Raw genomic sequence first — 16,894 nt, 5'->3', positions numbered from 1 at the left:
TTCAAAAGCTTTTTGAAATTTCGCAATATTCTCACCAACTTCAAAATCGGCGTATAAATACACAAATTGAGAATTCGTTCTTAATGTTCCCAAAATTAAAAAATTCCCCCAATTTGAAACTGACGTGGACTACCGTAATTACAGCGTGGCATAGTCGGCGGCGTAAGGAAACGACGTCGTTTTTTCAAAATCAAAACGACGTCGTTTTGATTTCCAACAACATTAAAAAAAAAAGAAAAAAAATTGCAGAAATCTCTCTCTCTTGCACACCACCACCACCGCCGAGTTCTGGACTTCCAGCCACCACCATCGCCGAGCTCTGGACTTCTAGCCACCAGACCACCACCACCGCCCATCTCCGCCTGTTCTCAACTGTCAACAACAACACACACACTCACCTACAACCGCCGCCGGTCCATCTCTCTCTCGCCTTTCATCGCCGCTCTGCAAATCGTGGCCTCTCTTCCTTCAAATCGCCTTACCAAATCGCGACCTCACCCTCCCCATCTCTTCCTCCTCCCGCCGCCACCGCGCTCTTCCACAACACCCGCTATGCCGCCCTCCTCCTCCGCCACCTCTCCCCCCAAACCTCAGACGAAGAAACCCAGACTCTCTGCACCCATAACGCCCACTCTGCCGCCCTCCTCCTCCGCCACCTCTTCCCCTAAACCCCAGACGAAGAAATTCACGAGATTTCGCCGGTGAGCAAGAGGACTCCTCAATTTTCGGGATAAATCTACGAGATTTCAGGAAGGGGTAAATTTGGGGATGAAATCAATAAAATCCCTAAATCAACAAATCCCCAAATTCACAAACTAAAATGGGGATGAAATTGGGTGAGGGTTGTTGACGAGCCGAAAATGGAGAGAGAGAAAGAGACGACTGACGGCGAAGAAAGGGCATGGTTGCTCTCCTCCGATCCCGAAGCCACAAACCCTAAGTCTCGGCGGCGTGGAGCAGGCGGAAGGTGAGGGAAGCGACGTGGGTGGATGAGGCGGCGATGTGGGTGGGGATGAGGGTAGATGGAGGAGGCGAACGGGGTTTGGGGAAGGAGGTAGGCTTGGGGAGTGTTTGCAGGCCGGGAGTTTGGGAGGTGATGGTCGGAGTGGCGCCGGGGGTTTGGGGAGGTGGTGGTCGGGGGGTTGGGGAAGGGGGTAGGTTTGGGGGGGTGTTTGGGTATGGGGTAGCGTAGGTGATTTTTATTTTTTTTAAAATTAATTATAAATAAATAAAATTATTAAAAAAATTAAAACAATGACATGTCATAGCTGATTTGGCATGAAATTGACATGTCATTGGTATTTGCCATGTCATCTCGCCGGATTTTAATTTTGGGAACATTAAGAACGAATTCTCAATTCGTGTATTTATACGCCGGTTTTGAAGTTGGTGAGAATATCGTGAAATTTCAAAAAGCTTTTGAATTTAGTGGCAATTAACCCTAATATTTATATGTAAATTATTTTAAATTTAGTTTTTGCATCCCCAATTAAAAATATAATCTTAAAAAAATATAAACCCAACCTAAAACAAACCATAAACTTTAAAATGAAACAATATTTGGGTAAGTTTATATTTATCATTAAATATTTTTTATATTTATAATCATGTAATTATTTATCGCATCCCAATTTGAAAATTCTGGATCTGCTACTGCCCACATATAATTTTTACAATTTTACCCTTTTAATTTGCACTATTTACTCATAATCTACTTACACTGATGGGTCTGCTCTTGGTGCTCCGGGGCTCATTGCAGCTGATGGGGTTTTTTGCGAACACTATAGCTGGGTCTGGTGCAACATTTTCATCTTCACATCACTCATATTTTTCGGGAGGGAAATAAGGTAGCTGATATTATAGCCAATTACTCTAGGACTGAGGGGTAGTGGCCCCATGAGATTTTGGAGATTCATGATGCTGTTCGTTTGGATATGTCGGTCCACAGCCACTTGCGCATGGTTTGAGCTGGGTGTTTTCTGCGGCGTTTTTGTCTGCGGGGGTTGGCTTTCTATGCGTGTTTCTCCTTTTGGCGATGCTTCACCTTTGCTTGGTTGTTTGGTGGGATGTTTGGTGTTTGAGATAAGGCGTCTCAGAGACCTTTTTACAATTCTCGGGTGCGCTCGGAATTGGGGTTTGCGAGGTCGGGTCCTGCTAGCTGCTCTGCGGCACTCACGGTTTTTTTGGCCTTCGAGTGTCGGCGTTGAGATTTTTTCCCTATTTTTTTATTTGCGGTTTTTCACCTCGGCTTTGTCTAGTTTGGATTTGTGGTGTTTGGTTTGTTTTGTCGGTGAAAATCGGGGCTATCTAAGGGTGATGGTTAGGCTGGAGTTCTTGAGATGGTCCCTTCCGCTTTCCTGGCATGATTCTTTTGTGTTTTGCTCTTTTTCTTAGACGAGCACTCCTTTTTCTCTTCAAGCTTTTTCCCTTGTGAGGTTTACTTGATGAGGTTTTAATGAGGCTCGACCCTTAGTCTGCGTTTCTGTGCTTTCAAGGGTTTCTTAGGTTTTTTTCTTTTTCTTTTATAATAGCTTCATTTAATAATATTATATAGATATATATTTTATCATAATTCTATCGCTATATTGTAGCTCGAATTGATAATTATGTACTAAACACACAAACATGTGCAATACAAGTTCAAGTTGTGTTATCTCATAAAGAATAGTGGGATATATCTTATATATCACTAGTCACATGACCAATCTAAGCATTATGATAATCAACTAAATAACTAGCATCCAGGTCGGCTAGGATAATTTTTAACTTTTTGTGATACATATATATATATATATATATATATATATATATATATATATATAGGGAGGGGTTATTCAACAAACTACTCTTAAGATATAAATTAAGAACAACTTTTAACCGTTGATCTCGAGCTAATTAACGGCATAGATCAATTTTGGCATCTCATTTACAGATTCATTTTATGCATTAATTTAATTCACACTCGAATTGCTACTGAGGGTATATCTGGAATGGGTATTTGACTTTCATGATTGACTCCCAAAATATGGCCGAGATATACGCCTCATTTATTTCTTAAGAGAGATTCGATTTGATTGACACTATAGGCTATGGATATCAATCGATTGTTGCATGAATTAATAAGAAAAATCAGAGAAATAATGCTAAAAAATTGGGATATTATGCATCGGTTCAATTAAATGCAATTACATAAAACATACTAAACCCTATGAACAGATTCATTATCACACCAGTCGATTGAGAATTAAAGAAAGGCGAACAACGCAAGAACTGAGGCGGCGAAGGCTTGAATCGACCCATATTTCCGGTGATTGCGATACCGCTTTCGGTGCACCGGCGATGGCACGAACAAAATTGAATCCTACTGGTAATTTCACTGTATTTCTAGGGATTTATTGTGCTTCATTCTTTATAGAAATCTTAACTTTCTGCGTTTTGTGGGTGTTGCGCGAACGACGATGTGAAACGAAAATTTCTTTATATATTACCACGTGTGTGTTTAGTATTTTGAAATTGTCGTTGTTTGCTAATTTCTTTCATGGAGACTTGTCCGAAATTGACCCTCTCTGTTTATTGGAACATTCTTTAGTGATATTCAATTCAGTACACTTTTAAGCTACGCTGCTACATTTTTTTGTCATCTTACATTTTTTTTAATGTTTATAATAACTATTTGATTTGTTTATATGGAATCATGACACCAATGTAAAGGGGAAGGAAGTGACCGAACCTTCTGCTTTTTTTTTTAACATAATATGTTGCACTAGAAGATGCTGGTTAAATAGTTCGAAAAATGTATATTGTATGTAAAGGCATGAATTTTTCGGACTTCCAGCGGGCTTGAAACTTAGATTAGTGTGAATTATAATTACAATTCGTGGAAAAATTTTCTTAAATTCATGCCAGATTAAATAAAGTTCGTGTATATATAAAGCCATGACATGTTAAATAACCCCCTGTTCGCTGTACATGCTATGCATGGATTTATTTGTATATGCATGCATACTATGTAAAACTGTGTGAATTATAATGATATAATGTGTGAATTTAGCAATTATTCATGCTTGTAGTGTACTAATTCATGTTACATATGTAATGAATTGTCTATTCGTTACATCTTATTCTCTGTGTACGTGAGTATTTTTAATATTGGTTCTTTGTGTGTGTATATATATATATATATATATATATATATATATATTCAGCTAGGGTGAAGGGGAAGGCCAAAAATGCTGCAAGCATCAAAATGGGTGCCGTGAGTTCCAGCCAAGCAAGATTAATGGAAGGTTTGTTTAATATTGTAAGTATATATAGGTACAAGGTTATTATATTGGTTATGGTTGTGACATAAAATTTATTACAACTGAGTTGTTCTTTCTAGTGCGTACGAAGCTTCGGAATGACACATGTGTTTACATGATGAGGCACTTGGAGACGTTCATGGGCGAGTCTTCGTCGTTGTGGACATGTGATTTGGCTCCAAAATTGAGAAAACAACTTAACCTTTTGCGAGTGTGTTACTGTGCATCTCTTATTGCATGATTGGGATAAGAACAGTATTCACATTGCAATGGGGGAAAGTGCAAAAGCGAGTTTCGATGCAGGGTTCGAGGATCCGACATTCAACCTCGACGTTGCGTGGCTTGGGAAGTGATGTTATTTAGAAACTGTTCCAAGCTATGAATATTGAAGTTTTACTTATATTTTTGCGTACCCTTTTGGCAGTATAATTCATGTACCCTTTTGACATAGATATTATTGATACTCGGATTTTTATTCCTAATAGCAATGGGACAGATAAATTCATGCAGGTATATGTCCAATATATATAGAATGACGTTTATATGAATAGGCGCATGAATCGGTAATTCATGTGTGTTATTTAGACGGTGTTTTTTCCATAATTTATATGTGAACCTATATAGTATGCCGATTATATAAACTGATGAATGAGACAAGAATTCATGCAGGTTATTCTGACATTGACAAACCATAAAACAAACACTGCATGTATATATTGTGTCAATTGTGCTGCAATTATTTGTTGGAACAATGTAAGTAAACTGATATTTTATACACGATTCAGGCCAAAGCAATTAATTTTTTTATCTTATTATATGATATCTAGTTTCCAATGTGAGCCTCGTTTAATTGTTATTTATCTGAATATTTTGGATGAAAAAACTCCTGCCAACATCAAATTCTATAATTGTTAAAATGCACACATAATGGAATTATGTGATGAATATTATTCAAAACAAAGCAAACATAATGTAAAGATAGTGTGAGCCAAAATATAACATATTAACGCAAATAAAAAGTTTGATTTCTTGTACGCGAATCATATGCAATCGTGTGTGAATCAAACTGGAATTATGCATGAATTTTTTTTTGTAAATCTTTCTGAAATATCTGAAGTAGACTACTGCTTCTGCGTGTACCTATTGTGTCAATTATGCTGCAATTATTTGTTGGAACAATTAACGTAAATTGATATTTTATAAACGATTCAGGCCAAAGCAATTTTTTTTTATCTTATTATATATAGTTTCCAATGCGAGCCTCGTTTAATTGTTACTTGTATGAATATTTTGGAAGACAAAACTACTGCTAACATCAAATTTCCATAATTGTTAAAATGCACGCATAATCAAAGATAGTGTGAGCCAAAATATAATATATTAACGCAAATCAAAAGTTAACATCTTGTACGTGAATCAGGTGCAATCGCGTGTGAATCAAAATAGAATTATGCATGAATTTTTTTGTAAATCTTTCTGCAATATTTGAAGTAGAGTACTGCTTCTGCGTGGACCTATTAAATAACTACCATAGCACCATTTTCACTATTTGTATGTCTAAATGGCTGCGTGAACCATTCAGCGTTTACTTTCCATCGTTTAATGTGCATAAATAAAATAGTATAGTCATAAAATAGCAGCAACATAAAATAAAATATGTCCATCGTTTAATGCGCATATACTGTATTATTCACATAATGATGCTTTATATTCATGCGCATATACTGAATTATTCACGTGACAATGCATCCTATTCATGTCGATTCATACGTCAATTCATATTGTTATTCAACATTACAGATTAATGTGTCAATCACAAAAATATGAGCATGTGCATACCAATAGAACGAACAAAGAGGTATCGATGTATGAATCGCTTTATAACTGTGGATGAATAAAAAAGTATGTGTACTTCGTCAAAGTATTAGCAACGAAACAGTGACTTGTTTATTATAGATTATGAATATGTTTATAAGATTCGAACTAATACCTATGATTCTTGTATGAATCATTATGTAATTGTCGGTGAATAAAAAATAAGTGAAATAAGTCAAATTCTGGTTGGCTAGATTTGATCACAAGAATTATGTTTCTGTGTTTGCGTGTTAACTAGTTCTAAAGAAATAAAGAGATAAAACCCTTAATTGTGATTGAATAATACAATCCCTTTAATTAAGGAAATAATAACAACCAAAAATCAAAAATTACCTTTCTATCCTAAATATGTAGTCAGCGAGATTTTAAGTATAATCCTTGTGATCAAATCTGGCCGTAGATTGATATTGATCCATTGGTTAATAATGGTTCTTAATTTATATCCTAAATCTAGCTAGTTCTTATTTTAGCCTAACCCTATATATATATATATATATATATATATATATATATATATATATATATATATATATATATATATATATTAAAAAGACAATTTTCATTTGAAAATCAATTTCAAAATTAAGTGGCAATTTTGTAGTTACAATAAAATTGAAGGTTTATTTGTAAACTATATTTTTTTCTTTTTATTTCCTTTTTCTTTATCTTCTTTTTCTGTTTTATTTTTTTTCCTAAAATTATGAAATTCGACTGATTATAAAATATTTAATATGCATATCAAATTAAAGATCACGAGGAGAGCTTTAATTTGATATATTTTATGTAGATATTTGATTTAAAATGTAAAAGTTATAGTTATTTAAAGATTAATTTTTTTTTAAAAAAAATCTCTCTCCTCTCTCTAAATCTATTTTTATTTATTTAACTTTTAATTTTTGCCTTTCTACACGTTTTTAATGTTGTAAATTTTTTTTTCAATATTCAGCTTAAATATATTCAGTTAAAATTATAATTTTTTATTATATTTATACATATGATAATTGAGTTGGTGTCGATTTTATATTAATATAGAAATATAGAAACGTTTTCCGTGCATTGTACGAGATGCAAATGCTAGTTAAATAAATAATATTAATAAAATTATATATATTTAATATGTATCCAGGTCTGTTTGGTCCATGGAGGTTTTGCACCCTAAAAAATTGAAATCGACCCGATGAATTTTCGGTGTTACATTTAAGAACTGACCCGCCTCGATAGCCCTTTGGAAACCAACCGGTTTGGTCCAATTCGCCAATTTCAGCCCGGTTCTGCTCACCCCTAGTGAAGCGAACAAAGAATGAGCTAAAAAAAAAACTTCAAGAGCTGATTGCTCATGCAAAAGATCTCTTATCCGCCATTGAAGAAAAAGAAGAAGAAATAAAGGACGACAAACCCCAGCACAAATGTCACAATTGATCTTCGTGCATCAGTTGTTACCAAAGTATTCTCTTCTCTAGAAAGCTTTCCTCCCTCCCCCTCCCCCCTTCTTTCCCCCCTCCCCATCCTTCTCCGTCCCCAAATAGCCTTCCCCAACCCCTCATCCTCCCAAACAAAACGTACCCCAAAACAGCCAAATCCCCAAAAATTAGCCATCCCTAACTAGCCAGTCCCCTAGCTAATTGGGGATCAACCTGCCACTCCGCTTTCTTAACTCGAAGCTGATCCTCAAACCACTCTCACAACCTAACCTCTCCCATAGATAACTATAACTAAAATTCCCTCTACCTCAAACTAGCTTGAAACACAGGCTAATAAATCTAATTGTAAAAAATGATTAATCGAGCCTTCCCCAAAAATCTAACTCGCCTTCTCAAGTAAACAAAATTGTTTCCATCTTCACTCAAAAGTAAAATGTCACATAATCCAAATGTTCTGGATCAAGCTGCTCAACTCCACACTTTTCTCGCAGTTAAAACATCTCACTTCTATCAACAGAAGAAAATTGTGGAATCTAAATCTAGGTATAAGTGGATCTTTGGAATAAGCTAGGATAGAATAGAATTTTGACATCGCAGACATCGAGGATGCTATTATTGAGCTGTTTCAAGCCACCGTGAACAAAGACCAACTGATGAAATGCCCAAATTGCCGATGAAGCTTAGAAGTCCAATGAGATGAATGCATCTGCAGAGTTGGATACACCTCCCCAACTCTCGACATACACCATAGATAAGCTTACCGATTCCCTAACTGTCGTTGATATCCAATCCTTTTAGCTCAATTTGTTGTAGTTATACGACAACTTAGCCAACTCACTGCCACAGTTGTTGATGTTCAAAGGACCTCTTCGGCGCAAGCCACAATAGTCGACAACACGTTTGTGAAGCTGAATGAAGCCTTCAACAAGCAACAAGCATAAACATCTACATATCAAGAATGTTTATTCAATCAAGTTTAACAAATGATTGACGCTATGAAGAATGACATAATCGCCAGCATTGATGCCGTGGAGAAAAAGTTTGCCATTGAATGCAAAGCACGTAAGGCCGAGCTATTGGCATCTCAAGAGGCACAAAGCTCAGAGCTTATTGGACAGATAGAGTTTAGAGCATCCGCAGCGTAGATGCTCTAGAGCCAGCTCGAGCTGGCACGGGAGAGAGGAGAAGGCGCTGGCGTGCCAGCACGACTTGTAATGAGCCCGTTCCTTGGTGCCGTGCACAGATGGGTGATATGTTGAGTGCGTGCGTGTCACGCTCCAAATAAAAAAAAATCGATTTAAATTCAAAATTTTCGACCGTTTTGCACTTTTCCATTTTTTTTTTGTTTATTCTTTTTTTTTTTTTACCTTTGCTGCCTCCAACGTCTCTTTGCTTTTTTCCCCCATTTACTTTCTCAGTATATACTACTCCATTCGTCCCCATAAATTATGGCTTTATTACTATATTGGGACGTCCCCACTATGCACACATACTAGAACTTGAAGACTTCGAAACCTCTATAGTGGACCGGCATATTGGCTTAGCTAATGATACCAATTATGTCATTCGATAAAATAAGAATTTTGCTTTGGAATATAATGACTCTCGTATATATGGTGTGTAATTCTTGAAGTCTAGGTTCTTCCCAAAGCTTTGTATTGTGCTATAGTATTTATTCATAAAATTTATATAATGAAATCTAGAATTTTTCAGATGATCGAAGCGGATATACTCACTGATCTAAAGAATAAAATCAAGTATGTTCCCCCAAAATCTTGTATTTGTGCTATAACATTCATTCATAAAACTTACACACTAAATCTAGAATTGTCAATATGGTCGAAGCGGACAAAATTATCTAAATTAAAAACTAAAATCAAATCGAATCATTAGTCGATAAATTCAATATGACTAAAAAAATACATTTATATGAATGATATTGACCCTTTGAACCTAAACAACTCGATATGATGGTTCTGATTAATTTGAATCGCGAGCTTACAGCTTAGGGCATCCACTATATAGAGTCAATGTGGGCTCTTAAAAGTGATCCCCACCATTTTAGAATCCACACTCCACTATGGAAGAGCCAACACCTCAACTCTTAAATTTTGATTTTGATTTTGTATTTAATTTTAATGTTGTTTTGATTAAAATTAACAACTTAAATTTCATTAAAATAAAAATCAAACATTACATTAATATAAAATGAAAAAATGTTGGAAACGACTATTTCTAATTTACAAAAAAAAAAAAAAACTAAAGTTGATGTTGTTGAATTGGAATCAACAATATTTTTTTTTTTATATCTCTATTTTTCTGATTGAGCCGTGTATAACATGCGCCCAATCAAATTAAGCTGTACACTGGGTGCGGGGGCGGGGGAAGACGGTGCGGCAATGAAGGGTGGGGGGCAGGGGGTGCGCACGCCTGGTGCGCGCGGGCTTCCACACCTCCGTAATGGATGCCCTTAATGATTGTAGATTTCTTTAGGAAAAAAAAAAAAAAAATCAAGGTTTGAACAAACTTAATGGCCATGTACAATTTGCTAGTCAAAGTATCCGAATTTATTTCTCGTTTACTTTTTGCCCCTTGGAGTTTTTCAAGTCAACGAGAAGTCTATGTCACTGGATCACAAAACTAGATGGCATTGCTGTAATTAAACACAAAATTCATGGTTAGTTTAATCTTTTCACAACCAATTAAAAACTAATATGCGCCCTTTACAGATCTAGTCTTTTCCAGCCTTAAAGAAGAAAAGGAAAAAAAGAAAAAAAACTTAAAATAAAAGGCAGCATCCCTGCTCCAGAAAAGTTAATCCAATCAAGAAATAAAACGAAGAAATCGGTTTTACCGATTCTCTATGATTCTACGCATGTAAATTTGATTATGTTCCGTTGGAAAATAAAAATAAAAATTAATCACTCTTAAAATATCTGGATATGCCTTTTCTTCAATCGTTGAAATCCATTGATTTGGAGCAAGAATCCTACCCGCAGTATGAAGATTTCTTTGTTCTTCCATTTTTCGCTCTGTTTTTCCCTACTATCCGGTTTTTGCTTGACAGATTGGTTTTTCAGGTAATATTGTCAGTTTGTTGTTCCTTATTATTTAAATTCCTTGATTTCGGCTCTGAAAGTGGGCGATGTGTTTTCTGGTATTTGTAAGTGACCCGATTGGTTTTTGTGCGATGGATTTGTGCTAGTTGACCGTTGATTGCGCTCTTTTAATCTGTTAAAGCTGGTGTGAGTTTTCAACTTCTGTTGAAATGTTGGCTAGCTTATGGCCTATGCTAATCGTTAGAAGACTGCATTTGAAATGCGCTGCTCGAGCCGTAGATTCAGTTATTGATTATTGAGTGTGCATCGATGCAGAGATTTTGTGATTTTTGGAATTTCATGGAATTAAGACTGATTTTTGTAGCACAAAATGTTGAGGGGATGTTGGGGAGTGAAAATGCGGTGCATTTGGAAACATGAGTCTGAAGTCTTTTAGGATGAACTCTGTTCAAATTGTTTCACGGTGATTCGTAATGAAGTTTTATTCACTATTTGTTATTGTTGTTAGGTTAGATATGCTGTTTTATACTTGAATCGTCTGGTTAAAATTCTCATCGTACCCTCATGAGTAAATAAGGTTCCCTAATTAGATTCAAATAATACCCTGCTGATGCATACAATGATCTGTTTTGCCATTTTGGAGCTCTTGAATTTTGAACTTGTCCATGTTTAGTTTCCCTTTTCTTCTGCTTAGCCAGCATTCTGGATCACCATGTCCCACATTTTAGTAATTTTTTTTTGATAAATTATATAAGTAAATAAAGAAATTCAAAGACCGCGCGACGAAGGACTCGAACCCAAGACCTTAGGTCTTGGGCATTAACCTCCTACCACTAGGCCAACACACACACACACATTTTAGTAAAATTTATTGTTTCAGTATGCAGCTGCTTTACTTAAATATGCTGAAACTGATATGCATGTCTTATGCTATTTGTTGTTGATCCTTAAGAATCCAGATTTCTTCTGTAACAATTTTGACTAGCTTGAAGTGAAATTGCTAAAGAATTGAATCACCATACTATTTGAATTTCGTAACAAAAAACATATCATACTTCCATAAGGCCAATATTTAAAACTTTGTGCTCAAGGAAACCTCTGGAATTTTAAAAACACGTTATATTGAGTCGCTTTGGGTTGGTGTTCACTGAAGTTCTTATGATTGAATTAATTTCATTGACAGAGTATTCTTTGTGGCAGTACTTTTTAATGTCACTGGAAAAGACTAAAGTTTCTTTATTTCTGTACGCAGTTTCATGTTACCTTAAACCTTGAAATTAAGTTGTGCATGTGTGATGTGTCTCATTGACCTTTCACTGTTTGTCATATATGTAAGTTCTTAATTCCCCATGTTGTCATGCTTATATGCTAAATCATTGAAAACAACTTAAATAAATTACATAATATACAACAACCTTTTATTTTGGATTTTCATATAATTAATTACAGGTGTGATTTCTTAGTCATCCACTGTTGTAAACTGTTGACAAAGAGGCTACCTCTCTTTTCATAATTACCTTCCATTGCATTGCTTTTTTTGATCATATAATTTTAAATACTTTTGATCCTTGAGAAGTATATGAGTTAAACCTTGGAGGTCAATCTGACAATCCCAATTTTTGGAGCATGTTTACTCAATTTTACGCTGGATTTCTATCCTGCAGAAACTTGGAATGCGATTAATATATGGAAAGGGAAGGGAAGTGGTGGAAAATGAGACGAATGAGCAGAAAAGAAAGATAGCAAAGTTCAAGGAGTCAGCATGGAAATGCATTTATTATCTTTCTGCCGAGATTTTGGCACTTGCCGTGACATACAACGAGCCTTGGTTTAAAGAGACAAGATATTTTTGGGTAGGACCTGGAGACCAAGTTTGGCCTGACCAAACATATAAGTAAGGTTCCTTTCTCCATCTTCTTTTTTTTGGGTTTCTCACTTTGCCAATTACCTTGAAGTCATGACCTATAGGAGGTTGCTTTACCTGTTTGGTCCTATCTTTTTCTGGCTGTTTAAATTATAAATACATATTTGTTATCTATGATAAAGTTGCTTGATTTTCAACTGAAAGTATTTGTTGGCATTTATGAGATCATGTGGTTGATGGAATGGTTTTTCTATCCAGGCTGAAACTGAAGGGCCTGTATATGTATGTTGGTGGATTCTATACATACTCCATATTCGCTCTGATATTTTGGGAAACCAGGCGCTCTGACTTTGGGGTCTCTATGAGCCATCATGTTGCAACTTTTATTCTGATCGTATTGTCTTACATATTCAGGTATGCTTTTAAAGAGTTGAGACTTTGATATTATCTTAAATGGATAATCTATTTTTTTCTTCTTTCTATATGTGTGCACCTGAAGAGGATACCAGTTTTATCTGGATGGGTTTTTTGTTTGAGCTCAACGATCACATGTTTTAGGCAACAGATTTAAGGACTGTCAGTATATGGAACTGCAACTGTAGTATTCTACTTCTATACAGACTTCATTTGTCCTTGTTTCTGGTTGTAGGTTTGCACGAGCAGGTTCGGTTGTTTTAGCTCTTCATGATGCCAGTGATGTATTTCTTGAAGTAGGGAAGATGTCCAAGTACAGTGGCGCAGAAGCACTGGCTAGCTTCTCGTTTGTTCTTTTTGTGATATCCTGGGTGATACTTCGTCTGATATATTATCCATTCTGGATACTCTGGAGCACAAGGTTAGTTTTGGTGCTCATTGCGCTTCTGCCTTTTTTACTTCTAAGATTCATGCAGGTTATAGAGCTGTCTTTGATAAACTTTGTTGCTATGGAAGCATAAGTTGCTTCTCGACTTACCCTTCTTTGTTTGTGCATAGGTAGTAACAATGTCACATGAAATTTATGGGTTTTGCTCATTCTCTTGCCAATAAGTGTGCAAAATGGAACTTATCAATTAGCAGAACTTTTTTAACAATACCGAGGAATATATTGATGATACACCTTTCTGCTAAATGCATGTGATCACACTGTTCCTGAACTGCTAGACTTTTAATGCCGTTACCAGTAGCAGTGCTTTTTTTTTTTGTGGTTTACTTTAGAACAGAAAATTGCCACTTTTTTGTTTTTTCACCTTTTATTTTGTTCATCAACATCTACTGATAAGGCTTTGTTGTTACCAGCTGAGATAACATTAAGAATATCATAAATAATTTGTTGCTTTCATATCCTTTTTTTTAATCTTAATCTTACTGTGCAGCTATGAAGTTATCCAGACACTGGACAAGGATAAACACAAAGTCGAGGGACCAATCTATTACTACCTTTTCAATTCCCTTCTTTTTTCTTTACTTGTTCTTCATATCTACTGGTGGGTGTTGATGTACCGGATGCTTGTCAAGCAAATCCAAGAAAAGGGCCGTGTCAGTGAAGATGTTAGGTCTGGTAAGTAAAAATTGGAAACTAGCACTCAATTTCATGCATAGAGCCTGGAAGTTGCAGCTGATAAAATAGTCAAGTGCCAGGCGTACATGGTGATGAAATATATAAGCGCCTAGATTGCATGTTGATACAACCTTTAACTTAAATTTTGCATCCTCTTTTTGCTGGGCATATGGGGCCCGAAAGTGATATTATGAAAATCAATCCTAATCAGAAACTTGTATGCATAAATATTGACATTTGACTACTAATCCAACTGCTGATTGCTCAAGTATTGTGTTAGATTTTCATCGGATCGGCTCTGTGGTTATTCAGTAAATAAATCAGAAAGTCATAAATTGTTTGGGGAGATGATACAGATCAGTATATAGTTATAGTTAATTAATTATAAATTGTTTCTTTAATTTATTTATTTATTAGGCTTAAGTTATTTAGGGCTAGAATAAAGTAATGGGTCAGACTTTTGTATGGGCTTTAAGATATATCTTGGGCCTCAAGTTTCTGTAGGTCTTTAAATAGTTATTAGTGAGTTAGGGTTAGGATTATCGTCGTAGTATTATTCTGGACAGCTTCTGCTGTAGGCCTCGCAAGAGGAGTTCGGGACAGCATTCTCGCTGTAGGCCTCGCAAGAGGAGGGTTACTATTTGATTTCCTTGTTCAGTTTTTATTTCAATTTATTTCTCTTTCAACTCTCCTGTTTTCGGTTGATCTCAAACCCTTCACTCTATCAGGAGAAGCCTCTTTGCATTTGCTTCAGTGTTTTCATTTTATCACAATAGTCATCAGGCATGTTTAGAAGTGAAGCTTATGCTGTGGCATACTGCAAGTCTGCTGTTTCCTTTTGTCTGAAATCTGAGTCTGTTTCCACTCCCTTCCATATAACAGAGACCTGTATTGAAGATCCTCATGAAGATTGAACCATCTGTTGTTTCTTGTGCAGATTCTGAAGATGAAGATCTTCATGAAGATTAAGCCTAGTCACTGCCTAAGTCACATGATTGTACATGGTAAGCTTCAAGACTATTGATGTGGCCAGAGAGCAAGATACATACCTTTGTAGCCATATTATAGTATACATCTACATCTATTACTATTCTGTTTTCTTGAAAAATCATAAGGTTGTTCTGGTTCCTTAATTTGAGATTTCCTTTTTGTTGCAGATTCAAGAGCAGCCTACGTTCACCGGAACGTTTCTTGACTTGTAATGACCAGAAGATTTCTTTTCAATAAAAAAACTTGCATCAACTGAGATTACTTGAAAAACAGGCCTTGTTGAAGTGGTAAGCCCAATTCTTCATTTTAAATTTATGTGATTCGTGATATTAGAACAGTGCCATTGCCACAGCAAAAAAAAAAGTATAATATATGAAAAAAAACAAAAAGTTCTCCTATTGAACTATTTGCAATGTTTGTACCAGGATTTTGACATTTTAGTCGGTCAATCTTGAAACTAGCACTGCAAATTATGCAGCACACAACACTTTGTACAATCTTTTTTACCCCAGTTTTTATTGAAATTAAGTTCGGCTACTTGAGTTTGTTTGTTGATATTATACGCTTGTTAAATCATTATTAAGTGTGTGTGTGTGTGTGTTGTGTTTTATTTTCCCTTTTTCTTTTCATTGGGTTTGACGTAAGAATTGGGGAGTACTAATATTTGAAGATTGTGCAGAAGTTACTTGTTTTTTTGTTTTTTTTTTTTTGAAGCATGCAGAAGTTACTTAATATTTGAATAAACTAGTAGAAGTTGAAAAAGGTTGGCTATCAAAGGATGTACCTTTTACGAACCCATGGCAATAAAATTCGGAAAAGTGTCCTTGAATATATCTCTTATTTATTTTCCTGGATTTGTATTTGTACAGGCAACAATTTCTTCATTCTCAGGTTGGTGATTGCCAATTGGTGAGATCAATTAACTAAATTGTTATGCACACTTCCAAAAATATCGCCAATTCTGTTTGGTTCCTAATTCATCATTACAATATGAAAATTGACATTCTATAATTGCCATCGCTACCAAAATCTGACTCATTGATGGCGTATGCACATTCAATGTCGCAGGGACATTAACGTCTTCATCTAAAATAAGACTTGAGCTTTTTTCCAAGGAAAAAGAACCATAATAAAGATTTTTTAAAAAAATCACCTAACTACCCATTGAATGCGATATATGAAAAAAAAAAAAAAAAGTTAAAAAGTTTCCGACAGTCTTATGTTTTCTTCTTTTATAGTCCTTAGATGACTAGTATACAAATACTATTATGATGAACTGTTTTGCCTTATAACCGCTGACTTGCGGTACCATGTCTTCCATTATTATTATTATTATTATTATTTGAGGGGAAAAATGAAATTTCGTTATTTTAAATTAGAGAGTACAATATCACGAAGTCAAGAAGGAAAATCTAACTTCCAAATTAAAATCTCTTGAGAAACTAAAGCAAAAGATGCTAATGCATTAGCCGCTCGATTTGCTTCTTTCTGAGCATGGCAAAAGTCGACCATTACATGCCTACGAGTATGTTGAAAAACTTTTCAAAGATCATCACACAACGACTCCGAACCTTTATGTTCTTTTTGAAGCACATGAATAGCCAAAAGTGAAGAAGTAAACATGATCACAGGACCTAAGTCGTATTTCAAATTGAATCAATGTCCAACATTATGGCATGCAACTCACCGAGCAAGACAATAGCGGTGCACCCAATCGGCTGACAAGCTGCAGCGATAATAGAACTCTCACAATCTCCAAAGGACACACGCCAACACTTTGGCCACCACTTTGATATGCGACATTAAAAAGGGAAAATATTAATTTACATATCATCATTTGAGCATCT

At 35.6% G+C, this 16,894-nt stretch overlaps 1 protein-coding gene and 1 long non-coding RNA gene across 3 annotated transcripts; both read left to right on the top strand.

Annotated features, from left to right (window-relative positions):
• The first annotated feature begins 3,281 nt into the window (after positions 1–3,281).
• Positions 3,282–4,718, top strand: LOC131004593 (uncharacterized). The gene is made up of 3 exons (XR_009095067.1): positions 3,282–3,367; positions 4,206–4,314; positions 4,382–4,718. It is a non-coding gene; the product is annotated as an uncharacterized LOC131004593 (long non-coding RNA).
• Positions 4,719–10,330: 5,612 nt separating this feature from the next.
• LOC131004592 (ASC1-like protein) lies at positions 10,331–15,584 on the top strand. 2 transcript variants are annotated; one of them, XR_009095066.1, is made up of 8 exons: positions 10,331–10,677; positions 12,321–12,550; positions 12,779–12,934; positions 13,170–13,355; positions 13,873–14,057; positions 14,995–15,061; positions 15,215–15,334; positions 15,473–15,584. XR_009095066.1 is itself a non-coding variant. In XM_057931298.1 (7 exons), the coding sequence occupies exons 1-6, from the start codon at positions 10,540–10,542 to the stop codon at positions 15,024–15,026; spliced, it is 927 nt and encodes a 308-aa protein (XP_057787281.1). In that variant the 5' UTR covers positions 10,331–10,539; the 3' UTR covers positions 15,027–15,061; positions 15,215–15,584. The 2 variants fall into 2 exon arrangements, 1 of the variants encoding a protein (XP_057787281.1); XM_057931298.1 differs by having other exon boundaries at positions 15,215–15,584.
• The last annotated feature ends 1,310 nt before the right edge of the window (positions 15,585–16,894 follow it).

This window comes from Salvia miltiorrhiza, unplaced genomic scaffold, assembly GCF_028751815.1.
Source record: "Salvia miltiorrhiza cultivar Shanhuang (shh) unplaced genomic scaffold, IMPLAD_Smil_shh original_scaffold_438, whole genome shotgun sequence".
Classification (NCBI taxonomy): Eukaryota; Viridiplantae; Streptophyta; class Magnoliopsida; order Lamiales; family Lamiaceae; genus Salvia; species Salvia miltiorrhiza.
Note: the sequence above shows the minus strand (reverse complement) of the source record. Positions and strands in the feature narration are given on the sequence as shown.